The 21,717-nt window shown below is 43.7% G+C and overlaps 1 protein-coding gene across 1 annotated transcript in view; it reads right to left on the bottom strand.

The window, feature by feature from the left end:
• Window positions 1-456: 456 nt before the first annotated feature.
• The window catches only part of LOC106585979 (terminal uridylyltransferase 7), a 79,177-nt gene continuing 57,916 nt past the window's right edge, over window positions 457-21,717 (bottom strand). The window contains 10 exon segments of the mRNA XM_045706904.1: window positions 457-2,032; window positions 7,105-7,165; window positions 7,299-7,369; window positions 8,140-8,216; window positions 8,218-8,325; window positions 8,427-8,542; window positions 8,910-9,001; window positions 9,886-9,933; window positions 10,394-10,565; window positions 16,248-16,325. Of these exon segments, the coding sequence (XP_045562860.1) occupies window positions 1,974-2,032; window positions 7,105-7,165; window positions 7,299-7,369; window positions 8,140-8,216; window positions 8,218-8,325; window positions 8,427-8,542; window positions 8,910-9,001; window positions 9,886-9,933; window positions 10,394-10,565; window positions 16,248-16,325 (882 nt within the window). The 3' untranslated portion in view covers window positions 457-1,973.

A 21,717-nucleotide genomic window follows, 5' to 3' on the forward strand; every position in this document is an offset into this window, starting at 1 on the left:
ACAAAGGTCATTTAAAAACCATAACATTGTAGTACAGTGTAGTATCCCCTTTTATGTATGTAGCTACATCGAGTGAATAAGTCTCAGTAGGAATGCTGCTTGAGTACAAACTATACAAGCACTGGGGGCTGCCAGTATAAAATATATTTTTTTAATGTATATATTTTGTAATTTATTTTCACCTTTATTTAACCAGGTAGGCAAGTTGAGAACAAGTTCTCATTTACAATTGCGACCTGGCCAAGATAAAGCAAAGCAGTTCGACAACATACAACAACACAGAGTTACACATGGAGTAAAACAAACATACAGTCAATAATACAGTAGAAAAATAAGTCTATATACAATGTGAGCAAATGAGGTGAGATAAGGGAGGTAAAGGTTATAAATAGGCCATGGTGGCAAAGTAAATACAATATAGCAAGTAAAACACTGGAATGGTACATTTGTAGTAGAAGAAAGTGCAAAGTAGAAATATAAATAATGGGAGGCTATATAGAAATGTGATTCAACCTAAAATTGAGTCATTCCAAAAGAAAGCCAGTGTGGGGGTTTATTTTCTAAACTAATGACAGAAAGATACTGACCCCAAAAAATATCTGGACATTAAATCACTTTTTTTTTTTTTTTTGTAAAGAAAGTTTAATTTGACGAGCAGATCTCAGACAGAATACTAGCAGCGAACATTAGCCCAGGACAAGGGGGCAGAGCTTCACATTACAGTGATCAGTCCCACCAATCCAAGGCACTGGCCATGAAACGCATCATACAAACAAAAGCATATTTCCCCATTTTCCCTCAACCCCAAATCCTTTACCGATGTACGCAGGACCCCCAAATCAATCCTCAGCCCGATCCCATATCCAGTGTTCGAGAGTGTAGATCGATCGATAAGGATAATTCATTTGGTACGCATAAGCAATATGGTGGTAACTATCTCCACCTTTGGCCCTCTGATAGACAAAGTGGAATTTAAATGTTTCACCATGTTACTACACCTGTCCAATCCTCTCAGATCTACACACACATGGGAGCTAGTGGTCCATTTAGGTACAGGTAACCCAGATACAGAGCCACATATTCAGTATATGACTCTGCCCAAATAGACTCACTGCAATGACAGCACTACAAAACACTGTGGTCAGAGGGGGGGGGGGGGCAGGAAGGCTCTAGCTAGCTACCATCTTTGGATGTTCTGGCATTTAGGAGCATTTTAATACAAGCTGTTCATTATTATCAATAGTACCAATTTGTTTCAGGGACAATTCTAAAATCCAGATTTAACCCTCGGCGCACGCACGCACGCACGCACGCACACGCACGCAGGAGTGTACTGAGACACACACACACACACACAGCCCATCTTGAACTTGATCTACTGTCCAAAATGGAGGAGAAGGGTGTTTGGGAGGACGTCAGTGCACAAGACAAATTTAACAAATAATCTGTATTATAAAAACTAAATAAATCCCTGGTGTTGAGGGGTAAAATAACAGGAGAAGCAAGCAAAATGTATTTTCAGTTAAAACAATACTTTAAAAAGCTCCTCTGAAACAGTAGGAGTGGTGGTTAAAACATAAAATGCCCTCTCTCTGTTTATCTGCAGCCAAAATAGCACCCTATTCCCCATGTAGTGCACTGCTTTAGAGTCCTATGTGTCCTGGTCAAATGTTGTGCACTATATAGGGAATAGGGTGCCATATCTTCTGTCTGGGGCTCAGACTCCGCCTATTTCCCATGGGAGTCTAGGTTCCAGGATCTAGGTTCCAGGATCTAGGTTCCAGGATCTAGGTTCCAGGATCTAGGTTTTGGGTGTTCTAGGTTCAAGGCTGGTGGACTGGAAGTTTTGTCCAGACCTCAGAGGGAGTAGAGTAGAACCCAGAGGTTTTGGGGCAAGAGCTGCCTCCCTCTCTCATTCCTTCTCTCCCTCCGTATCTCTTCTCTCTCTCTCTCTCTCTCTGTCCCTCTGGTCTTCAGTCCACTGGGCTCCTCCTGGGATCAGACCAACCCATGTGCCTGTTGAGTCGACTGCCTGGAAAACAAGATAGCATTATGAAGGATAGCAAGGAAGAGATGCACTGACAATCAAGATAGACAACACAATGCTGTTATTGTTGTAAGTTAGTGAAACATGGAGTAAATCAAATCAAACGTTATGGTTCGCGTAAACATATTTTTCCGATGTTATCGCAGGTGCAGCAAAATGCTTATGTTTCTAGCTCAAACAGTGCAGTAATTCCTAACAACACACAAAGTCCCAAAAATAAAAATTAAGAAATTATGAAATATCAGAACGAGCAATGTCAGAGTCCACAACATAAAAATAAGAAGAATAAATAAATACTGAACAAAACTATAAACTCAACATGTAAAATGTTGTTCTGATGTTTCATGAGCTGAAATAAAAGATTCCAGAAATGTTCCATACGCACAAAAAGCTTATTTATCTCAAATGTTGTGCATACATTTGTTTACATCACTGTTAGTGAGCATTTCTCCTTTGCCAAGATAATCCATCCACCTGACAAGGGTGGCACATCAATAAGTTGATTAAACAGCATGATCATTACACAGGTGCACCTTGTGCTGGGACACTCGAAAAAAATTGCACAATGCCACAGATGTCTCAAGTTTTGAGGGAGCGTGCAATTGGCATTCTGACTGCAGGAATGTCCACCAGAGCTGTTGACGGAAAATGTAATGTTAATTTCTCTACCATAAGCCGCCTCCAACATTGTTTTAGAGAATTTGGCAATACGTCCAACCGGCCTCACAACCGCAGACCACGTGTTACCACGCCAACCCAGGACCTCCGCATATGGCTTCTTCACCTGCGGGATCGTCTGAGACCAGACACCCAGACAGCTGATGAAACTCAGGAGTATTTCTGTTTGTAATAAAGCCTTTTTGTTGGGGAAAAACTCATTTTGATTGGCTGGGCCTGGATCCCCAGTGGGTGGGCCTATGCCCTCCCAGGCCCACCCATGGCTGCGCCCCTGCTCAGCCATGTGAAATCCATAGATTAGGGCATAATAAAATTATTTGAATTGACTGATTTCCTTATTGAACTGTAACTCAGTAAAAACATAGAACATTTTGCATTTATATTTTTGTTCAGTATATATATATATATATATATATATATCAGTACCAGGCAAAAGTTTTAGAATACCTTCTAATTCAAGGGTTTATCTTGTAGAATAATAGTGAAGACGTCAAAACTATGAAATAACATGTAGTAATGTAGTAACCAAAAAAGTGTTAAACAAAACAAAAATATATTTGTGTGCTGCATCACCCAACCTCAACCCAATTGAGATGGTTTGGGATGAGTTGGACCACAGAGTGAAGGAAAAGCAGCCAACAAGTGCTCAGCATATGTGGGAACTTCTTCAAGACTGTTGGAAAAGCATTCCAGGTGAAGCAGGTTGAGAGAATGCCAAGAGTGTGCATAGCTGTCATCAAGGCAAAGGGTCACTACTTTGAAGAATCTCAAATATATTTTGATATTATAACATTATTTTGGTTACTATATGATTCCATATGTGTTATTTCATAGTTTATGCCTTCAATATTATTCTACAATGTAGAAAATAATAAAAATAAAGAAAAAAAAACATTGAATGTGTAAGTGTCCAAACTTTTGATAGATATATATACACACACACACACTAGAGGTCGACCGATTAATCGGAATGGCCGATTTCAAGTTTTCATAACAAAATCGGTAATTGCCATTTTTGGACGCCGATTATGGCCGATTATACTGCAATCCACAAGGCTGACTACCTGCTACGCGAGTGCAGGCAGCAAGGAGCCATGGTAAGTTACTAGCAAGCATTAAACTTATCTTATAATAAACAATCAATCTTAACATAAATCACTAGGTTAACTACACATGGTTGATGACATTACTAGTTTAACTAGCTTGTCCTGCGTTGCATATAATCAATGCAGTGCCTGAAATTGTGTCACTTCTCTTGCGTTCTGTGCAAGCAGAGTCAGGGTATATGCAGCAGTTTGGGCCACCTGGCTCGTTGCGAACTGTGTGAAGTCCATTTATTCCTAACAAAGACCGTCATTAATTTGCCAGAATTTTACATAATTATGTCATAACATTGAAGGTACAGTGTAACAGGAACATTTAGACTTATGGATGCCACCCGTTAGATAAAATATGGAACGGTTCCGTATTTCACTGAAAGAATAAACATTTTGTTTTTGAAATGATAGGTCATTAATTTGGTCAAATCCAGAAACTAAGGCTCTTATTTCTGTGTTTATTATATTATAATTAAGTCTATGATTTGATATTTGATAGAGCAGTCTGATTGAGCGGTGGTAGGCTGCAGCAGGCTCATAAGCATTCATTCAAACAGCACTTTCCTGCGTTTGCCAGCAGCTCTAAGCAATGCTTGAAGCACAGCGCTGTTTATGACTTCAAGCCTATCAACTCCCGAGATTAGGCTGGCAATACTATAGTGCCTATAAGAACATCCAATAGTCAAAGGTAAATGAAATACAAATGGTATAGAGAGAAATAGTCCTATAATTCCTGTAATAACTACAACCTAAAACTTCTTACCTGGGAATATTGAAGACTCATGTTAAAAGGAACCACCAGCTTTCATATGTTCTCATGTTCTGAGCAAGGAACTTAAACGTTAGCTTTATTACATGGCACATATTGCACTTTCACTTTCTTGTCCAACACTGTTTTTGCATTATTTAAACCAAATTGAACATGTTTCATTCTTTATTTGAGACTAAATTTATGTATTATATAAGTTAAAATAAAAGTCTTCATTCAGTATTGTTGTAATTGTCATTATTACAAATAAATATATATAAATATATAAATATATAAATAAATAAATAAGGCAGATTAATCAGTATCGGCTCTTTTTCGTCCTCCACTAAATCGGCGTTTAAAAATCATAATCGATCGTCCTCTAATACACACTATATGTACACCCCTTCAAATTAGTGTATTCAGCTATTTCAGCCACACCCGTTGCTGACAGGTGTATAAATCTCCATAGACAAACATCGGTAGTTGAATGGCCTTACTGAAGAGCTCAGTGACTTTCAACGTGGCACCGTCATAGAATACCACCTTCCCCAAGTCAGTTCATCAAATTTCTGCCCCGCTAGAGCTACCCCCTGGTCAACTGTAAGTGCTGTTATTAGAAAAGTGGAAACGTCTAGGAGCAACAACGGCTCAGCCGCAAAGTGGTAGGCCACACCAGCTCACAGAATATTCAGATTTATATAATAGTTTGATTCAAATGTTTACATGCTTTGCAAGAAGAATGATTTTCCTAATAATCCTGTTTGCATGGACACATCTGAAAATCAGGCTGCTGATGGGACTTTGATAAATGAGACCCACTCACCTGCTTGTGGACTCAATAAACCACTCACCTGCTTGTAGACTCAATAAACCACTCACCTGCTTGTGGACTCAATAAACCACTCACCTGCTTGTGGACTCAATAACCCACTCACCTGCTTGTAGACTCAATAAACCACTCACCTGCTTGTGGACTCAATAAACCACTCACCTGCTTGTGGACTCAATAAACCACTCACCTGCTCGTAGACTCAATAACCCACTCACCTGCTTGTAGACTCAATAACCCACTCACCTCCTTGTAGACTCAATAAACCACTCACCTGCTTGTGGACTCAATAAACCACTCACCTGCTTGTGGACTCAATAAACCACTCACCTGCTTGTGGACTCAATAAACCACTCACCTCCTTGTAGACTCAATAAACCACTCACCTGCTTGTGGACTCAATAAACCACTCACCTGCTTGTGGACTCAATAAACCACTCACCTGCTTGTAGACTCAATAAACCACTCACCTGCTTGTGGACTCAATAAACCACTCACCTGCTTGTGGACTCAATAAACCACTCACCTGCTTGTAGACTCAATAAACCACTCACCTGCTTGTGGACTCAATAAACCACTCACCTGCTTGTGGACTCAATAAACCACTCACCTGCTTGTGGACTCAATAAACCACTCACCTGCTTGTGGACTCAATAAACCACTCACCTGCTCGTAGACTCAATAACCCACTCACCTGCTCGTAGACTCAATAAACCACTCACCTGCTTGTGGACTCAATAAACCACTCACCTGCTTGTGGACTCAATAAACCACTCACCTCCTTGTAGACTCAATAAACCACTCACCTGCTTGTGGACTCAATAAACCACTCACCTGCTTGTAGACTCAATAAACCACTCACCTGCTTGTGGACTCAATAAACCACTCACCTGCTTGTAGACTCAATAAACCACTCACCTGCTTGTGGACTCAATAAACCACTCACCTGCTTGTGGACTCAATAAACCACTCACCTGCTTGTGGACTCAATAAACCACTCACCTGCTTGTGGACTCAATAAACCACTCACCTCCTTGTAGACTCAATAAACCACTCACCTGCTTGTGGACTCAATAAACCACTCACCTGCTTGTAGACTCAATAAACCACTCACCTGCTTGTGGACTCAATAAACCACTCACCTGCTTGTGGACTCAATAAACCACTCACCTGCTTGTGGACTCAATAAACCACTCACCTGCTTGTGGACTCAATAAACCACTCACCTGCTTGTAGACTCAATAAACCACTCACCTGCTTGTAGACTCAATAAACCACTCACCTGCTTGTAGACTCAATAAACCACTCACCTGCTTGTAGACTCAATAAACCACTCACCTGCTTGTAGACTCAATAAACCACTCACCTGCTTGTGGACTCAATAAACCACTCACCTGCTTGTGGACTCAATAAACCACTCACCTGCTTGTGGACTCAATAAACCACTCACCTGCTTGTGGACTCAATAAACCACTCACCTGCTCGTAGACTCAATAACCCACTCACCTGCTTGTGGACTCAATAAACCACTCACCTGCTTGTGGACTCAATAAACCACTCACCTGCTTGTGGACTCAATAAACCACTCACCTGCTCGTAGACTCAATAAACCACTCACCTGCTTGTGGACTCAATAAACCACTCACCTGCTTGTGGACTCAATAAACCACTCACCTGCTTGTGGACTCAATAAACCACTCACCTGCTTGTGGACTCAAAATCACATGTTGTTGTTGCTTCTTCTTCTCCTGTTGAGGGGAGCCCTGGACAAATAAACACAAGTGTGTTAGAACGTGTGTGTGTGTGTGTGTGTGTGTGTGTGTGTGTGTGTGTGTGTGTGTGTGTGTGTGTGTGTGTGTGTGCGCGCCTCAATGTTTGTGTGAATATTCATCGTACCCGTCTTTCTCTCTCTCTAAAATTCCTCATGTGGCTCATAGAGGGAGAGGAGGAGTTCTCTGCTTTGGCTCCTGCACCAAACAGAAAGACAGAAACATCAACACCACAACACTTCCTACAGCAGCCAGCCGGCGACAAGCAGCCAGCCAGCGACAAGCAGCCAGCCAGAGCGACAAACAACCAGACAGAGACAAGCAGCCAGCCAGCCAGCCGGCGACAAGCAGCCAGCCAGCAGGCGACAAGCAGCCAGCCAGCAGGCGACAAGCAGCCAGCCAGCGACAAGCAGCCAGCCAGCGACAAGCAGCCAGCCAGCGACAAGCAGCCAGCCAGAGCGACAAACAACCAGACAGAGACAAGCAGCCAGCCAGCCAGCCAGCGACTAGCAGCCAGCCAGCCAGCGACAAGCAGCCAGCCAGCCAGCCAGCGACAAGCAGCCAGCCAGCCAGCCAGCGACAAGCAGCCAGCCAGCCAGCCAGCGACAAGCAGCCAGCCAGCCAGCGACAAGCAGCCAGCCAGCCAGCGACAACCAGCCAGCCAGCCAGCCCAGCCAGCGACAACCAGCCAGCCAGCCAGCGACAAGCAGCCAGCCAGCGACAAGCAGCCAGCCAGCGACAAGCAGCCAGCCAGCGACAAGCAGCCAGCCAGAGACAAGCAGCCAGCGACAAACAGTCAGCCAGCCAGAGCGACAAACAGCCAGCCAGCCAGAACAGCGAGACAGCCAGCCAGCCAGAGAGACAAACAGCGAGACAGCCAGCCAGCCAGAGAGAAACAGTCAGCCAGCCAGCGAGACAAACAGCCAGCCAGAGAGACTAACAGTCAGTCAGTCAGACTCAGTACTGACCTGTCGGTCCTCTGTACTGGGGGCAGTCCTTCTTGATGTGGGCGTTGCTCCCACACAGGAAGCAGCATCGCTTCTCTATCCTGTCGCCTCCAGCGGTCGCCCTGACGACGCTCCCTTCCCCCCTCAGACTCCGCCCAGTCCCTCCTTCCCTCCGCTCTGTCCTCCTGCTCACGACGCTGCCTAGACCTGGAGAGAGGAGAAGATTACACACAAGCACACACACACACACACACACACACACACACACACACACACACACACCACACACGGCTAGTGGCACTCCTTACTTCCTGCGCATGGGACAGTCTCTCATGAAGTGTCCGATCTTGCCACATATCCTGCAGCAGCGGTCGTTGGGAGCCAGTTGTCCCTCTGTTAGCACCTCAGGGTCAAAGAAGAACTCCTGAGAAGATCAACAACACATTCCTGTCACAAAGTGTACTCAGGAGGGTAGGTAGTGAACAATAACCATCTGACTAGTGTACTCAGGAGGGTAGGTAGTGAATACTAACCATCTGACTAGTGTACTCAGGAGGGTAGGTAGTGAACACTAACCATCTGACTAGCGTACTCAGGAGGGTAGGTAGTGAATACTAACCATCTGACTAGCGTACTCAGGAGGGTAGGTAGTGAACACTAACCATCTGACTAGCGTACTCAGGAGGGTAGGTAGTGAACACTAACCATCTGACTAGTGTACTCAGGAGGGTAGGTAGTGAATACTAACCATCTGACTAGCGTACTCAGGAGGGTAGGTAGTGAATACTAACCATCTGACTAGTGTACTCAGGAGGGTAGGCCTTGACCGCCGTTCCAAACACACTTCGACCATTAATGAACGCCTTCATGATGAAGTTGGTCACTATGAAGGAGAGAGAGAGAGAAGGAGAGAGACCGAGAGAGAGGGAGAGAGAAGAAGGAGAGAGACCGAGAGAGAGGGAGAGAGAAGAAGGAGAGAGACCGAGAGAGAGAAGGAGAGAGAAGAAGAAGGAGAGAGACAGAGAGAGAGACCGAGAGAGAGAAGGAGAGAAGGAGAGAGAGACCGAGAGAGAGAAGGAGAGAGAAGAAGTGAGAGAGACCAGGAGGGAGGTAGGAGAGACACCATTGACTAGTGAAGAAGGAGAGTGAAGAACGAGACGAGACCGGAGAGAAGAAGGAGAGAATACTAACCATCGAGAGAGACGAAGGAGAGAGGTAGGAGAGAGACCGAGAGAGAGATAGGAGGGTAGGTGAGTGAAGACGGAAGACCAGAGAGAGAGACAGGAGAGAGAAGAAGGAGAGAGACCGAGAGAGAGAAGGAGAGAGAAGAAGGAGAGAGACCAGAGAGAGAAGGAGAGAGAAGAAGTAGAGTCACTAGAAGAGAGAGAGAGAGAAGAAGGAGAGAGACCGAGAGAGAGAAGGAGAGAGAAGAAGGAGAGAGACCGAGAGAGAGAGGGAGAGAGAAGAAGGAGAGAGACCGAGAGAGAGAAGGAGAGAGAAGAAGGAGAGAGACCGAGAGAGAGAAGGAGAGAGAAGAAGGAGAGAGACCGAGAGAGAGAAGGAGAGAGAAGAAGGAGAGAGACCGAGAGAGAGAAGGAGAGAGAAGAAGGAGAGAGACCGAGAGAGAGAAGGAGAGACCGAGAAGGAGAGAGACCGAGAGAGAAGGAGAGAGAAGGAGAGAGACCGAGAGAGAGAGAGATGGATTATTGAGAGGAAGATGTGAAGCTGTGAGGTCAGAGTGCTAATAGTCAGACAGACAACACCTACTTTTCCTGGACAGGCCAGCTCCCAGGTTATGGTTCAGGTCAAAAGGATCTGGAGAGAACAACAACATTAGGTGAGATAACAATCTCACTGGTTATCAACCCTCCCTGGCCTTGGGACTGCTGCAGGGTGAGCAGGCTTTTATTATAACCCAGCAATGATAAACACTCCAACTAGGTGATAAGCCGAGTCAGGCGAGTGAGCGAGCGGCGGGCCGAGTCAGGCGAGTGAGCGGCGGGCTGAATCAAAAGCCAGCACATACCATAGCTCCACTCAACCCCCCTCCACATTTACGACCCTCCACGTTTACGACCCTCCACTCAACCCCCCTCCACGTTTACGACCCGACTCCATAGCTCCACTCAACCCCCTCCACATTTAACCAACCCTCGACTCCATATCTCCACTCAACCCCCTCCACATTTAACCGACCCTCGACTCAATAGCTTTACTGTCTAGAAAACTGTGCTAGGAGTTGAAAAGGAATAAATGAAGTCAGTCTAGTACCGACCCTCGATGACGATGTACTTGGAGGTCCACTGCTTGTTGAAGGTGGTGAGAGCAGCGCTCTGTCTGATGGAGATGACATGTTCTCTGAAGTCAAAGGTCTCAGTGTAGAACTGCAGTAGGCCCAGCCACAGAGCCCCTACAGACTCCAAGTTCCTCTGCTGCCACCGCTCAGGCTAGAGAGAGGGAGAAAGAGAGCCACAGAGAGATTTGATCTTAAATATACCTTTATTGGCCCAAATAGTTACAGTGCGTTCGGAAAGTTTTCAGACCCCTTAACTTTTTCCACATTTTGTTACGTTACAGCCTTATTCTAAATTTGATTAAATTGTTCGTTTTTTTGCTCCTCAATCTACAAACAATACCCCATAATGAAAGCAAAAACAGGTTTAGATATTTTAACAAATTTATAAAATTATAAAAATGAAATATCATATTAACATAAGTATTCAGACCTTTTACTCAGTACTTTGTTGAAGTACCTTTGGCAGCGATTAAAGCCTCGAGTCTTCTTGGGTATGACGCTACAAGCTTGGCACACCTGTATTTGGGGAGTTTCTCCCATTCTTCTCTGCAGATCCTCTCAAGCTCTGTCAGGATGGATGGGGAGCATCGCTGCACAGCTATTTTCAGGTCTCTCCAGAGATGGTCGATCGGGTTCAAGTCCGGGCTCTGGCTGGGCCACTCAAGGACATTCAGAGACTTGTCCCGAAGCCACTCCTGCGTTGTCTCGGCTGTGTGCTTAGGGTCGTTGTCCTGTTGGAAGGTGAACCTTCGCCCCAGTCTGAGGTCCTGAGAGCTCTGCAGCAGGTTTTCATCAAAGATCTCTCTGTACTTTCCTCCGTTCATCTTTCCCTCGATCCTGACTAGTCTCCCAGCCCCTGCCATTGAAAAACATCCCCACAGCATGATGCTGCCACCACCATGCTTCACCGTAGGGATGGTGCCAGGTTTCCTCCAGACGTGACCCTTGGCATTCAGACCAAAGAGTTCAATCTTGGTTTCATCAGACCATAGAATCTTGTTTCTCATGGTCTGAGAGTCTTTAGGTGCCTTTTGGTAAACTCCAAGCTGGCTGTCATGTGCCTTTTACTGAGGAGTGGCTTCCTTCTGGCCACTCTACTACCATAAAGGCCTGATTGGTGGAGTGCTGCAGAGATGGTTGTCCTTCTGGAAGGTTCTCCCATCTCCACAGAGGGTTCTCTTGGTCACCTCCCTGACCAAGGCCCTTCTCCCCCGATTGCTCAGTTTGGCCGGGCTGCCAGCTCTAGGAAGAGTCTTGGTGGTTCCAAACTTCTTCCATTTAAGAATGATGGAGGCCACTGTGTTCTTGGGGACCTTCAATGCTGCAGACATTTTTTGGTACCCTTCCCCAGATCTGTGCCTCGACACAATCCTGTCTCGGAGCTCTACGGACAATTCCTTCGACCTCGTGGCTTAGTTTTTGCTCTGACATGCACTGTCAACTGTGGGACCTTATATAGACAGGTGTGTGTCTTTCCAAATCATATCCAATCAATTGAATTTACCACAGGTGGACTCCAATCAAGTTGTAGAAACATCTCAAGGATGATCAATAGAAACAGAATGCACCTGATCTAAAAAAAATGTGTCTCATAACAAAGGGTCTGAATCCTCACTGACATCCCTATCAGATCACAGCAAAATCACAGAATACCTGAACAGAGCAATACTCAATCATGAGGCATCAAAGCCAAAGGAACTGAGTAACATTAAGAAATGCTATAGATGGAAGGAATGTAGTGTGGAAACCAAAAAACAATTAGGCAACAACAAATTCAATCCCTTCTAGAACAACTTCCTGGACAAAACATTCCACTGTAATAGTGAAGGTGGTAACTTGGCAGTAGAAAACATAAACAGTATATCTGACCTTTCAGTTTCTCTATCAAATCTAAAAATGACAAATGGTTTGATGAAGAATGCAAAAATCTAAGAAAGAAATTGAGAAACCTGTCCAACCAAAAACATTGAGACCCAGAAAACCTGAGTCTAAGCCTTCACTATGGTGAATCACTAAAACAATACAGAAATACACTACGGAAAAAGAAGGAACAGCACGTCAGAAATCAGCTCAATGTGATTGAAGAATCCATAGAATCTAACCACTTCTGGGGACATTGGAAAACACTAAACAAACAACAACACGAAGAGTTATCTATCCAGAATGGAGATGTCTGGATAAACCACTTCTCCAATCTTTTTTGTCCCGATAACAAAGAACAAACAGCAAAAACATATACATTACCGGTCAAAAGTCTTAGAACACCGACTCATTAAAGGGTTTTTCTTAATTTTTTACTATTTTCTACATTGTAGTATAATAGAGACATCAAACTATGAAATAACACATATGGAATCATATAATAAGCAAAAAAAGAGTTAAATCAAAAATATATTTTATATTTCAGATTCTTCAAAGTAGCCACCCTTTTCCTTGATGACAGCTTTGCACACTCTTGGCATTCTCTCAACCAACTTCACCCGGAATGCTTTTCCAAAACTCTTTGGAGTTCCCACATATGCTGAGCACTTATTGGCTACTTTTCCTTCACTCTGCGGTCCAACTCATCTCAATTTGAAAAATAAATGGTAGTCCCACTAAGCCCAAACCAGATGGGATGGTGTATCGCTGCAGAATGCTGTGGTAGCCAAGCTGGTTAAGTGTGCCTTGAATTCTAAATAAATCACAGACAAGTGTCACCAGCAACGCACCACAACACCATCACACCTCCTCCTCCATGCTTCACGGTGGGAAATACACATGCGGAGATCATCCTTTCACCCACACAGCGTCTCACAAAGAAACGGCAGTCGGAATCAAAAATCTCCAATTTGGACTCTAGACCAAAGGATTCACGCAGTCTCCTCTGAACAGTTGATGTTGAGATGTGTCTGTTACTTGAACTGTGTGAAGCATTTATTTGGGCTGCAATTTCTGAGGCTGTTAACTCTAACGAACTTATCCTCTGCAGCAGAGGTAACTCTGGGTCTTCCTTTCCTGTGGCGGTCCTCATGAGTCAGTTTCATCATAGCACTTGAAAGTTTTTGCGACTACACTTGAAGAAACTTTCAAAGTTCTTAATTATCCGTATTGACTGACCTTCATGTGTTAAAGTAATGATGGACTGTCATTTCTCTTTGCTTATTTGAGTTGTTCTTGCCATAATATGGACTTGGTCTTTTACCAAATAGGGCCATATTCTATATACACCCCCCCCCCACATTGTCATAAGACAAATGGTTGGCTAAAACGCATTAAGGAAAGAAATTCCACAAATTAACAAAGCACACCTGTTAATTGAAATTCATTCCAGGTGACTACCTCATGAAGATGGTTGAGAGAATGCCAAGAGTGTGCAAAGCTGTCAAGGCAAAGGGTGGCTATTTGAAGAATCTCAAATTTGTACTTTGATTGTGTAACACTTTTTTTTCATTACTACATGATTACATATGTGTTATTTCATAGTTTTGATGTCTTGACTATTATTCTACAATGTAGAAAATAGTTAATATACAGAAAAAACATTGAATGAGTAGGTATTCTAAAATTTTTGACCGGTAGATGATCAAATACAAATCTTAGAATCAACTATTGAAGACTACCAGAACCCACTGGATTTCCAATTACATTGGATGAAACAGTTCAAAATACAAACCCTCCAACACACAAAAAAAGGCCTGTGGTGTTGATGGTATCATCAATGAAATTACAAAATATACAGACCACAAATTCCAATTGGCTATACTAAAACTCTTTAACATCATCCTTGGCTCTGGCATCTTCCCCAATATTTGGAACCAAGGACTGATCACCCCAATCCACAAAAGTGGAGACAAATTTGACCCCAATAACTACCGTGGGATATGAGTCAACAGCAACCTTGGGGAAATCCTCTGCATTATCATTAACAGCAGACTCGTACATTTCCTCAGTGAAAACAATGTACTGAAAAAATATCATATTGTCTTTTTACAAAATTACCGTACGACAGACCACGTATTCACCCTGCACACCCTTAATTGACAAACAAACAAAACTAAGGCAAAGTCTTCTCATGCTTTGTTTGGCCTGAGGGTCTGCTATACAAATTGATGGAAGTGGTGTTCGGGGAAAAACATACGACATTATAAAATCCATGTACACAAACAAGTGTGCGGTTAAAATTGGCAAAAAACAAATTTCTTCTGACAGGGCCGTAGGGTGAGACAGGGATGCAGCTTAAGCCCCACCCTCTTCAACATATATATCAATGAATTGGCGAGGGCACTAGAACAGTCTGCAGCACCCGACCCTCACCCTGCTAGAATCTGAAGTCAGATGTCTACTGTTTTCTTATGATCTGGTGCTTCTGTCACCAACCAAGGAGGGCCTACAGCAGCACATAGATCTTCTGCACAGATTCTGACAGACCTGGGCGGGCCCTGACAGACCTGGGCCCTGACAGACCTGGGCCCTGACAGTAAATCTCAGTAAGACAAAAATAATGGTGTTCCAAAAAAGGTCCAGTTGCCAGGACAACAAATACAAATTCCACCTAGACGCCGTTTCCCTAGAGCACACAACAAACTAAACATACCTCGGCCTAAACATCAGCGCCACAGGTAACTTCCACAAAGCTGTGAACGATCTGAGAGACAAGGCAAGAAGGGCCTTCTAAGCCATCAAAAGGAACATAAAATTCAACATACCAATTAGGATCTGGCTAAAAATACTTGAATCAGTTATAGAACCCATTTCCCTTCATGGTTGTGAGGTCTGGGGTCCGCTCACCAACCAAGAATTCACAACATGGGATAAACACCAAATTGAGACTCTGCATGCAGAATTCTGCAACAATATCCTCTGTGTACAACGTAAAACACCAAATAATGCATGCAGTGCAGAATTAGGCCGATATCCGCTAATTATCAAAATCCAGAAAAGAGACGTTAAATTCTACAACCACCTAAAAGGAAGCGATTCCCAAACCTTCCATAACAAAGCCATCACCTACAGAGAGATGAACCTGGAGAAGAGTCCCCTAAGCAAGCTGGTCCTGGGACTCTGTTCACAAACACTCCCCACAGAGCCCCAGGACAGCAACACAATTAGACCCAACCAAATCATTAGAAAACAAAAAGATAATTACTTGACACATTGGAATGTATTAACAAAAAAACAGAGCAAACTAGAATGCTATTTGGCCCTAAACAGAGAGAACACAGTGGCAGAATACCTGACCACTGTGACTGACCCAAAATTAAGGAAAGCTTTGACTATGTACAGCCTCAGTGAGCATAGCCTTGCTATTGAGAAAGGCCGCCGTAGGCAGACATAGCTCTCAAGAGAAGACAGGCTATGTGCAACACTGCCCACAAAATGAGGTGGAAACTGAGGTGCACTTCCTAACCTCCTGCCAAATGTATGACCATATTAGAGACATATATTTCCCTCAGATAACACAGATACACAAAGAATTAGAAAACAAATCCAATTTTGATAAACTCCCATATCTACTGGGTGAAATACCACAGTGTGACATCACAGCAGCAAGATTTGTGACCTGTTGCCACAAGAAAAGGTCAACCAGTGAAGAACAAACACCATTGTAAATACAACCCATATTTATGTTTATTTATTTTCCCTTTTGTACTTTAACCATTTGCACATCGTTACAACACTGTATATAGACATGTCTTAATTCTTTTTGGAATTTTTGTAAGTGTAATGTTTACTGTTAATTTTGTATTGTTTATTTCACTTGCTTTGCCACGAGAAAAGGTCAACCAGTGAAGAACAAAACACCATCGTAAATACAACCCGTATTGATGTTGATTTAATTCCGGTGACTCACTAGGTTTTCCAGATCATCGTAGAAGTAGACGTTCCATCCATCCACTAGGATCTCTGGCTTCTCCTCCCCGTCATAAATCTACAAAAACACACATTAAAGTTACAATCAACAAACACACAACGCTAACAGCAGCGTTTACGACAACCCGTCATAAATCTACAAAAACACACATTAAAGTTACATCAGCAGCGTTTACGACAACCTTATATTTTCAAAAACCTCCACACAATGTAAAACAGCAGTCTCCAGACTGTTCAGTCCTATTAGCTAGCGCATAATAACATGGAGGCAAATGGACCTCTGTTCAGAACATTCTGGAGCCCTTTGACAGTCAAAAATAGCAACAAAAATGGATGACAATCATTGCACTGGTTGCAGATCAAATCTACTTCTGGCTTGGATATGTTTGATTAAACACACACACACACACACACACACACACACACACACACACACACACACACACACACACACACACACACACACACAGCTCAAAAAAATAAAGGGAACACTTAAACAACACAATGTAACTCCAAGTCAATCACACTTCTGTGAAATCAAACTGTCCACTTAGGAAGCAACACTGACTGACAATAAATGTCACATGCTGTTGTGCAAATGGAATAGACAACAGGTGGAAATTATAGGCAATAAGCAAGACACCCCCAATAAAGGAGTGGTTCTGCAGGGGGTGACCACAGACCACTTCTCAGTTCCTATGCTTCCTGGCTGATGTTTTGGTCACTTTTGAATGCTGGCGGTGCTTTCACTCTAGTGGTAGCATGAGACGGAGTCTACAACCCACACAAGTGGCTCAGGTAGTGCAGCTCATCCAGGATGGCACATCAATGCGAGCTGTGGCAAGAAGGTTTGCTGTGTCTGTCAGCGTAGTGTCCAGAGCATGGAGGCGCTACCAGGAGACAGGCCAGTACATCAGGAGACGTGGAGGAGGCCGTAGGAGGGCAACAACACAGCAGCAGGACCGCTACCTCCGCCTTCGTGCAAGGAGGAGCAGGAGGAGCACTGCCAGAGCCCTGCAAAATAACCTCCAGCAGGCCACAAATGTGCATGTGTCTGCTCAAACGGTCAGAAACATACTCCACGAGGGTGGTATGAGGGCCCGACGTCCACAGGTGGGGGTTGTGCTTACAGCCCAACACCATGCAGGACGTTTGGCATTTGCCAGAGAACACCAAGATTGGCATATTCGCTACTGGCGCCCTGTGCTCTTCACAGATGAAAGCAGGTTCACACTGAGCACATGTGACAGACGTGACAGAGTCTGGAGACGCCGTGGAGAACGTTCTGCTGCCTGCAACATCCTCCAGCATGACCGGTTTGGCGGTGGGTCAGTCATGGTGTGGGGTGGCATTTCTTTGGGGGGCCGCACAGCCCTCCATGTGCTCGCCAGATGTAGCCTGACTGTCATTAGGTACCGAGATGAGATCCTCAGACCCCTTGTGAGACCATATGCTGGTGCGGTTGGCCCTGGGTTCCTCCTAATGCAAGACAATGCTAGACCTCATGTGGCTGGAGTGTGTCAGCAGTTCCTGCAAGAGGAAGGCATTGATGCTATGGACTGGCCCGCCCGTTCCCCAGACCTGAATCCAATTGAGCACATCTGGGACATCATGTCTCGCTCCATCCACCAACGCCACGTTGCACCACAGACTGTCCAGGAGTTGGCGGATGCTTTAGTCCAGGTCTGGGAGGAGATCCCTCAGGAGACCATCCGCCACCTCATCAGGAGCATGCCCAGGCGTTGTAGGGAGGTCATACAGGCACGTGGAGGCCACACACACTACTGAGCCTCATTTTGACTTGTTTTAAGGACATTACATCAAAGTTGGATCAGCCTGTAGTGTGGTTTTCCACTTTAATTTTGAGTGTGACTCCAAATCCAGACCTCCATGCGTTGATAAATTGGGTTTCCATTGATTATTTTTGTGTGATTTTGTTGTCAGCACATTCAACTATGTAAAGAAAAAAGTATTTAATAAGATTATTTCTTTCATTCAGATCTAGGATGTGTTGTTTAAGTGTTCCCTTTATTTTTTTGAGCAGTGTACATACATACACACACACACATACATACACACACAGTGCCTTCGGAAAGTATTCAGACCCCTTGACGGTTTCCACATTTTGTTAGGTTACAGCGTTATTCTAAAATGTACTAAATTATTTTCCCCCTCATCAATCTTCTACACACACCCCATAATTACAAAGTGAAAACAGGTTTTTAGACATTTTTACAAATGTATTAAATATTTACAAAAAAGTGAAATATTACATTTACATACAGTTGAAGTCAGAAGTTTACATACACTTAGGTTGGAGTCATTAAAACTCGTTTTTCAACCACTCCACAAATTTCTTGTTAACAAACTATAGTTTTGGCAAGTCGGTTAGGACATCTACTTTCTGCATGACAAGTATTTTTTCCAACAATTGTTTACAGACAGATTATTTCACTTAAAATTCACTGTAATCACAATTCCAGTGGGTCAGAAGTTTCCATACACTAAGTTGACTGTGCCTTTAAACAGCTTGGGAAATTCCAGAAAATTGTGTCATGGCGTTAGAAGCTTCTGATAGGTAATTGACATAATTTGAGTCAATTGGAGGTGTACCTGTGGATGTATTTCAAGGCCTACCTTCAAACTCAGTGCCTCTTTGCTTGATATCATGGGAAAATCAAAAGAAATCAGCCAAGACCTTAGAAAAACAATTGTAGACCTCCACAAGTCTGGTTCATCCTTGGGAGCAATTTCCAAACGCCTGAAGGTACCACGTTCACCTGTACAAACAATAGTACGCAAGTATAAACACCATGGGACCACGCAGCCGTCATACCGCTCAGGAAGGAGACGCGTTCTGTCTCCTAGCGATGAACGTACTTTGGTGGGAAAAGTGCAAATCAATCCCAGAACAACAGCAAAGGACCTTGTGAAGATGCTGGAGGAAACAGGTACAAAAGTATCTATATCCACAGTAAAACGAGTCCTATATCGACATAACCTGAAAGGCCGCTCAGCAAGGAAGAAGCCACTGCTCCAAAACCGCCATAAAAAAGCCTGACTACGGTTTGCAACTGCACATGGGGACAAAGATATTACTTTTTGGAGAAATGTCCTCTGGTCTGATGAAACAGCTTAGCTGTTTTTATGAGGCATCATGTTGTGGGGGTGCTTTGCTGCAGGAGGGACTGGTGCACGTCACAAAATAGATGCCATCATGAGGATGGAAAACTATGTGGATATATTGAAGCAACATCTCAAGACATCAGTCAGGAAGTTAAAGCTTGGTTGCAAATGGGTCTTCCAAAATGGACAATGACCCCAAGCATACTGCCAAAGTTGTGGCAAAATGGCTTAAGGACAACAAAGTCAAGGTATTGGAGTGGCCATCACAAAGCCCTGACCTCAATCCCATAGAACATTTGTGGGCAGAACTGAAAAAGCGTGTGTGAGCAAGGAGGCCTACAAACCTGACTCAGTTACACCAGCTCTGTCAGGAGGAATGGGCCAAAATTCACCCAACTTATTACGGGAAGCTTGTGGAAGGCTACCCGAAACGTTAGACCCAAGTTAAACAATTTAAAGGCAACACTACCAAATACTAATTGAGTGTATGTAAACTTCTGACCCACTGGGAATGTGATGAAAGAAATAAAAGCTGAAATAAATAATTCTCTCTACTATTATTCTGACATTTCACATTCTTAAAATAAAGTGGTGATCCTAACTGACATAAGACAGGGAATTTTTACTAGGATTAAATGTCAGGAATTGTGAAAAACTGACTTTAAATGTATTTGGCTAAGGTGTATGTAAACTTCCGACTTCAACTGTAAGTACTCTAAACTGAAATATCTCATTTATGTAAGTATTCTGCACTGTTTACTCAGCACTTTGTTGAAGCACCTTTCGCAGCGATTGCAGAGTCTTCTTGGGTATGATGCTACACCACCTGTATTTGGGAGTTTTCCCATTCTTCTCTGCAGATCCTCTCAAGCTCTGTCAGGTTGGATGGGGAGCATTGCTGCACAGCCATTTTCAGGTCTCTCCAGAGATGTTCGGTCGGGTTCAAGTCCAGGCTCTGGCTTGGCCGCTCAAGGACATTCAGAGACTTGTTCTGAAGCCACTCCTGTATTGTCTTCGCTGTGTGCTTAGGGTCGTTGTCCTGTTGGAAGGTGAACCTTCGCCCCAGTCTGAGGTCCTGAGCGCTCTGGAGCAGGTTTTCATCAAGGATCTCTCTTGCTCTGTTAATCTTTCGCTTGATGCTGACTAGTCTCGCAGTCCCTACCGCTGAAAAACATCCCCACAGCATGATGCTGCCACCACCATGCTTCACCGTAGGGATGGTGCCAGGTTTCCTCCAGACATAACACTTGGCATTCAGGCCAAATAGTTCAGTCTTGGTTTATCAGACCAGAGAATCTTATTTCTCATGGTCTGAGAGTCCTTTAGGTGCATTTTGACAAACTCCAAGTGGACTGTCATGTGCCTTTCACTGAGGGGCTTCAGTCTGGTCACTATCATAAAGGCCTGATGGGTGGAGTGCTGCAGAGATGGTTGTCCTTCTGGAAGGTTCTCCTATTTCCTCAGAGGAGCCCTGTCAGAGTGACAATCTAGTTCTTGGTCACCTCCCTGACCAAGGCCCTTCTCCCCCGACTGCTCAGTTTGGCCGGGCTGCCAGCTCTAGGAAGAGTCTTGGTGGTTCCAAACTTCTTCCATTTAAGAATGATGGAGGCCACTGTGTTCTTGGAGACCTTCAATGCTGCAGAAATGTTTAGGTACCCTTCCCCAGATGTGTGCCTCGACACAATCCTGTCTCAGAGCTCTACGGACAATTCCTTCGACCTCATGGCTTGGTTTTTGCTCTGACATGCACTGTCAACTGTGGGACCTTATATAGACAGGTGTGTGCCTTTCCAAATCATGTCCATTCAATTTAATTTACCACAGGTGGACTCCAATCAAGTTGTAGAAACATCTCAAGGATGATCAATGGAAACAGGACGCACCTGATCTACATTTTTTTTGTCTCATAGCAAAGGGTCTGAATCCTTATGTAAATAAAATTTCTGTTTTGAATGTTTTATAAATTAGCAAACATTTTTTTTTTTTTTAAAGCTGTTTTTGCTTTGTCATTATGGGGTATTGTGTGTAGATTTGAGTATTTTTTTTAATCCACGTTAGATTATGGCTGTAACGTAACAAAATGTGGAAAAGGTAAAGGGGTCTGAATGCTTTCCGAAGGCGCTACTGTATCTTCTATATATGTTTTGTCAAACCATCTCAGTAGTCTTTTTTTGTAAATTAAAAGACGTGATATCTGCATATTGCTCCACCATTTCCTAGTTGGTAAAATTATAATAAATTTGCTTAATTTCAGTTTATGGCCAAACAAGCAAGTACTGCGTAGAGAATCATTGTACCATCTATACCGCTGTGAAATATCTTTT

This window comes from Salmo salar, chromosome ssa24 (genome assembly GCF_905237065.1).
Source record: "Salmo salar chromosome ssa24, Ssal_v3.1, whole genome shotgun sequence".
NCBI lineage: Eukaryota > Metazoa > Chordata > Actinopteri > Salmoniformes > Salmonidae > Salmo > Salmo salar.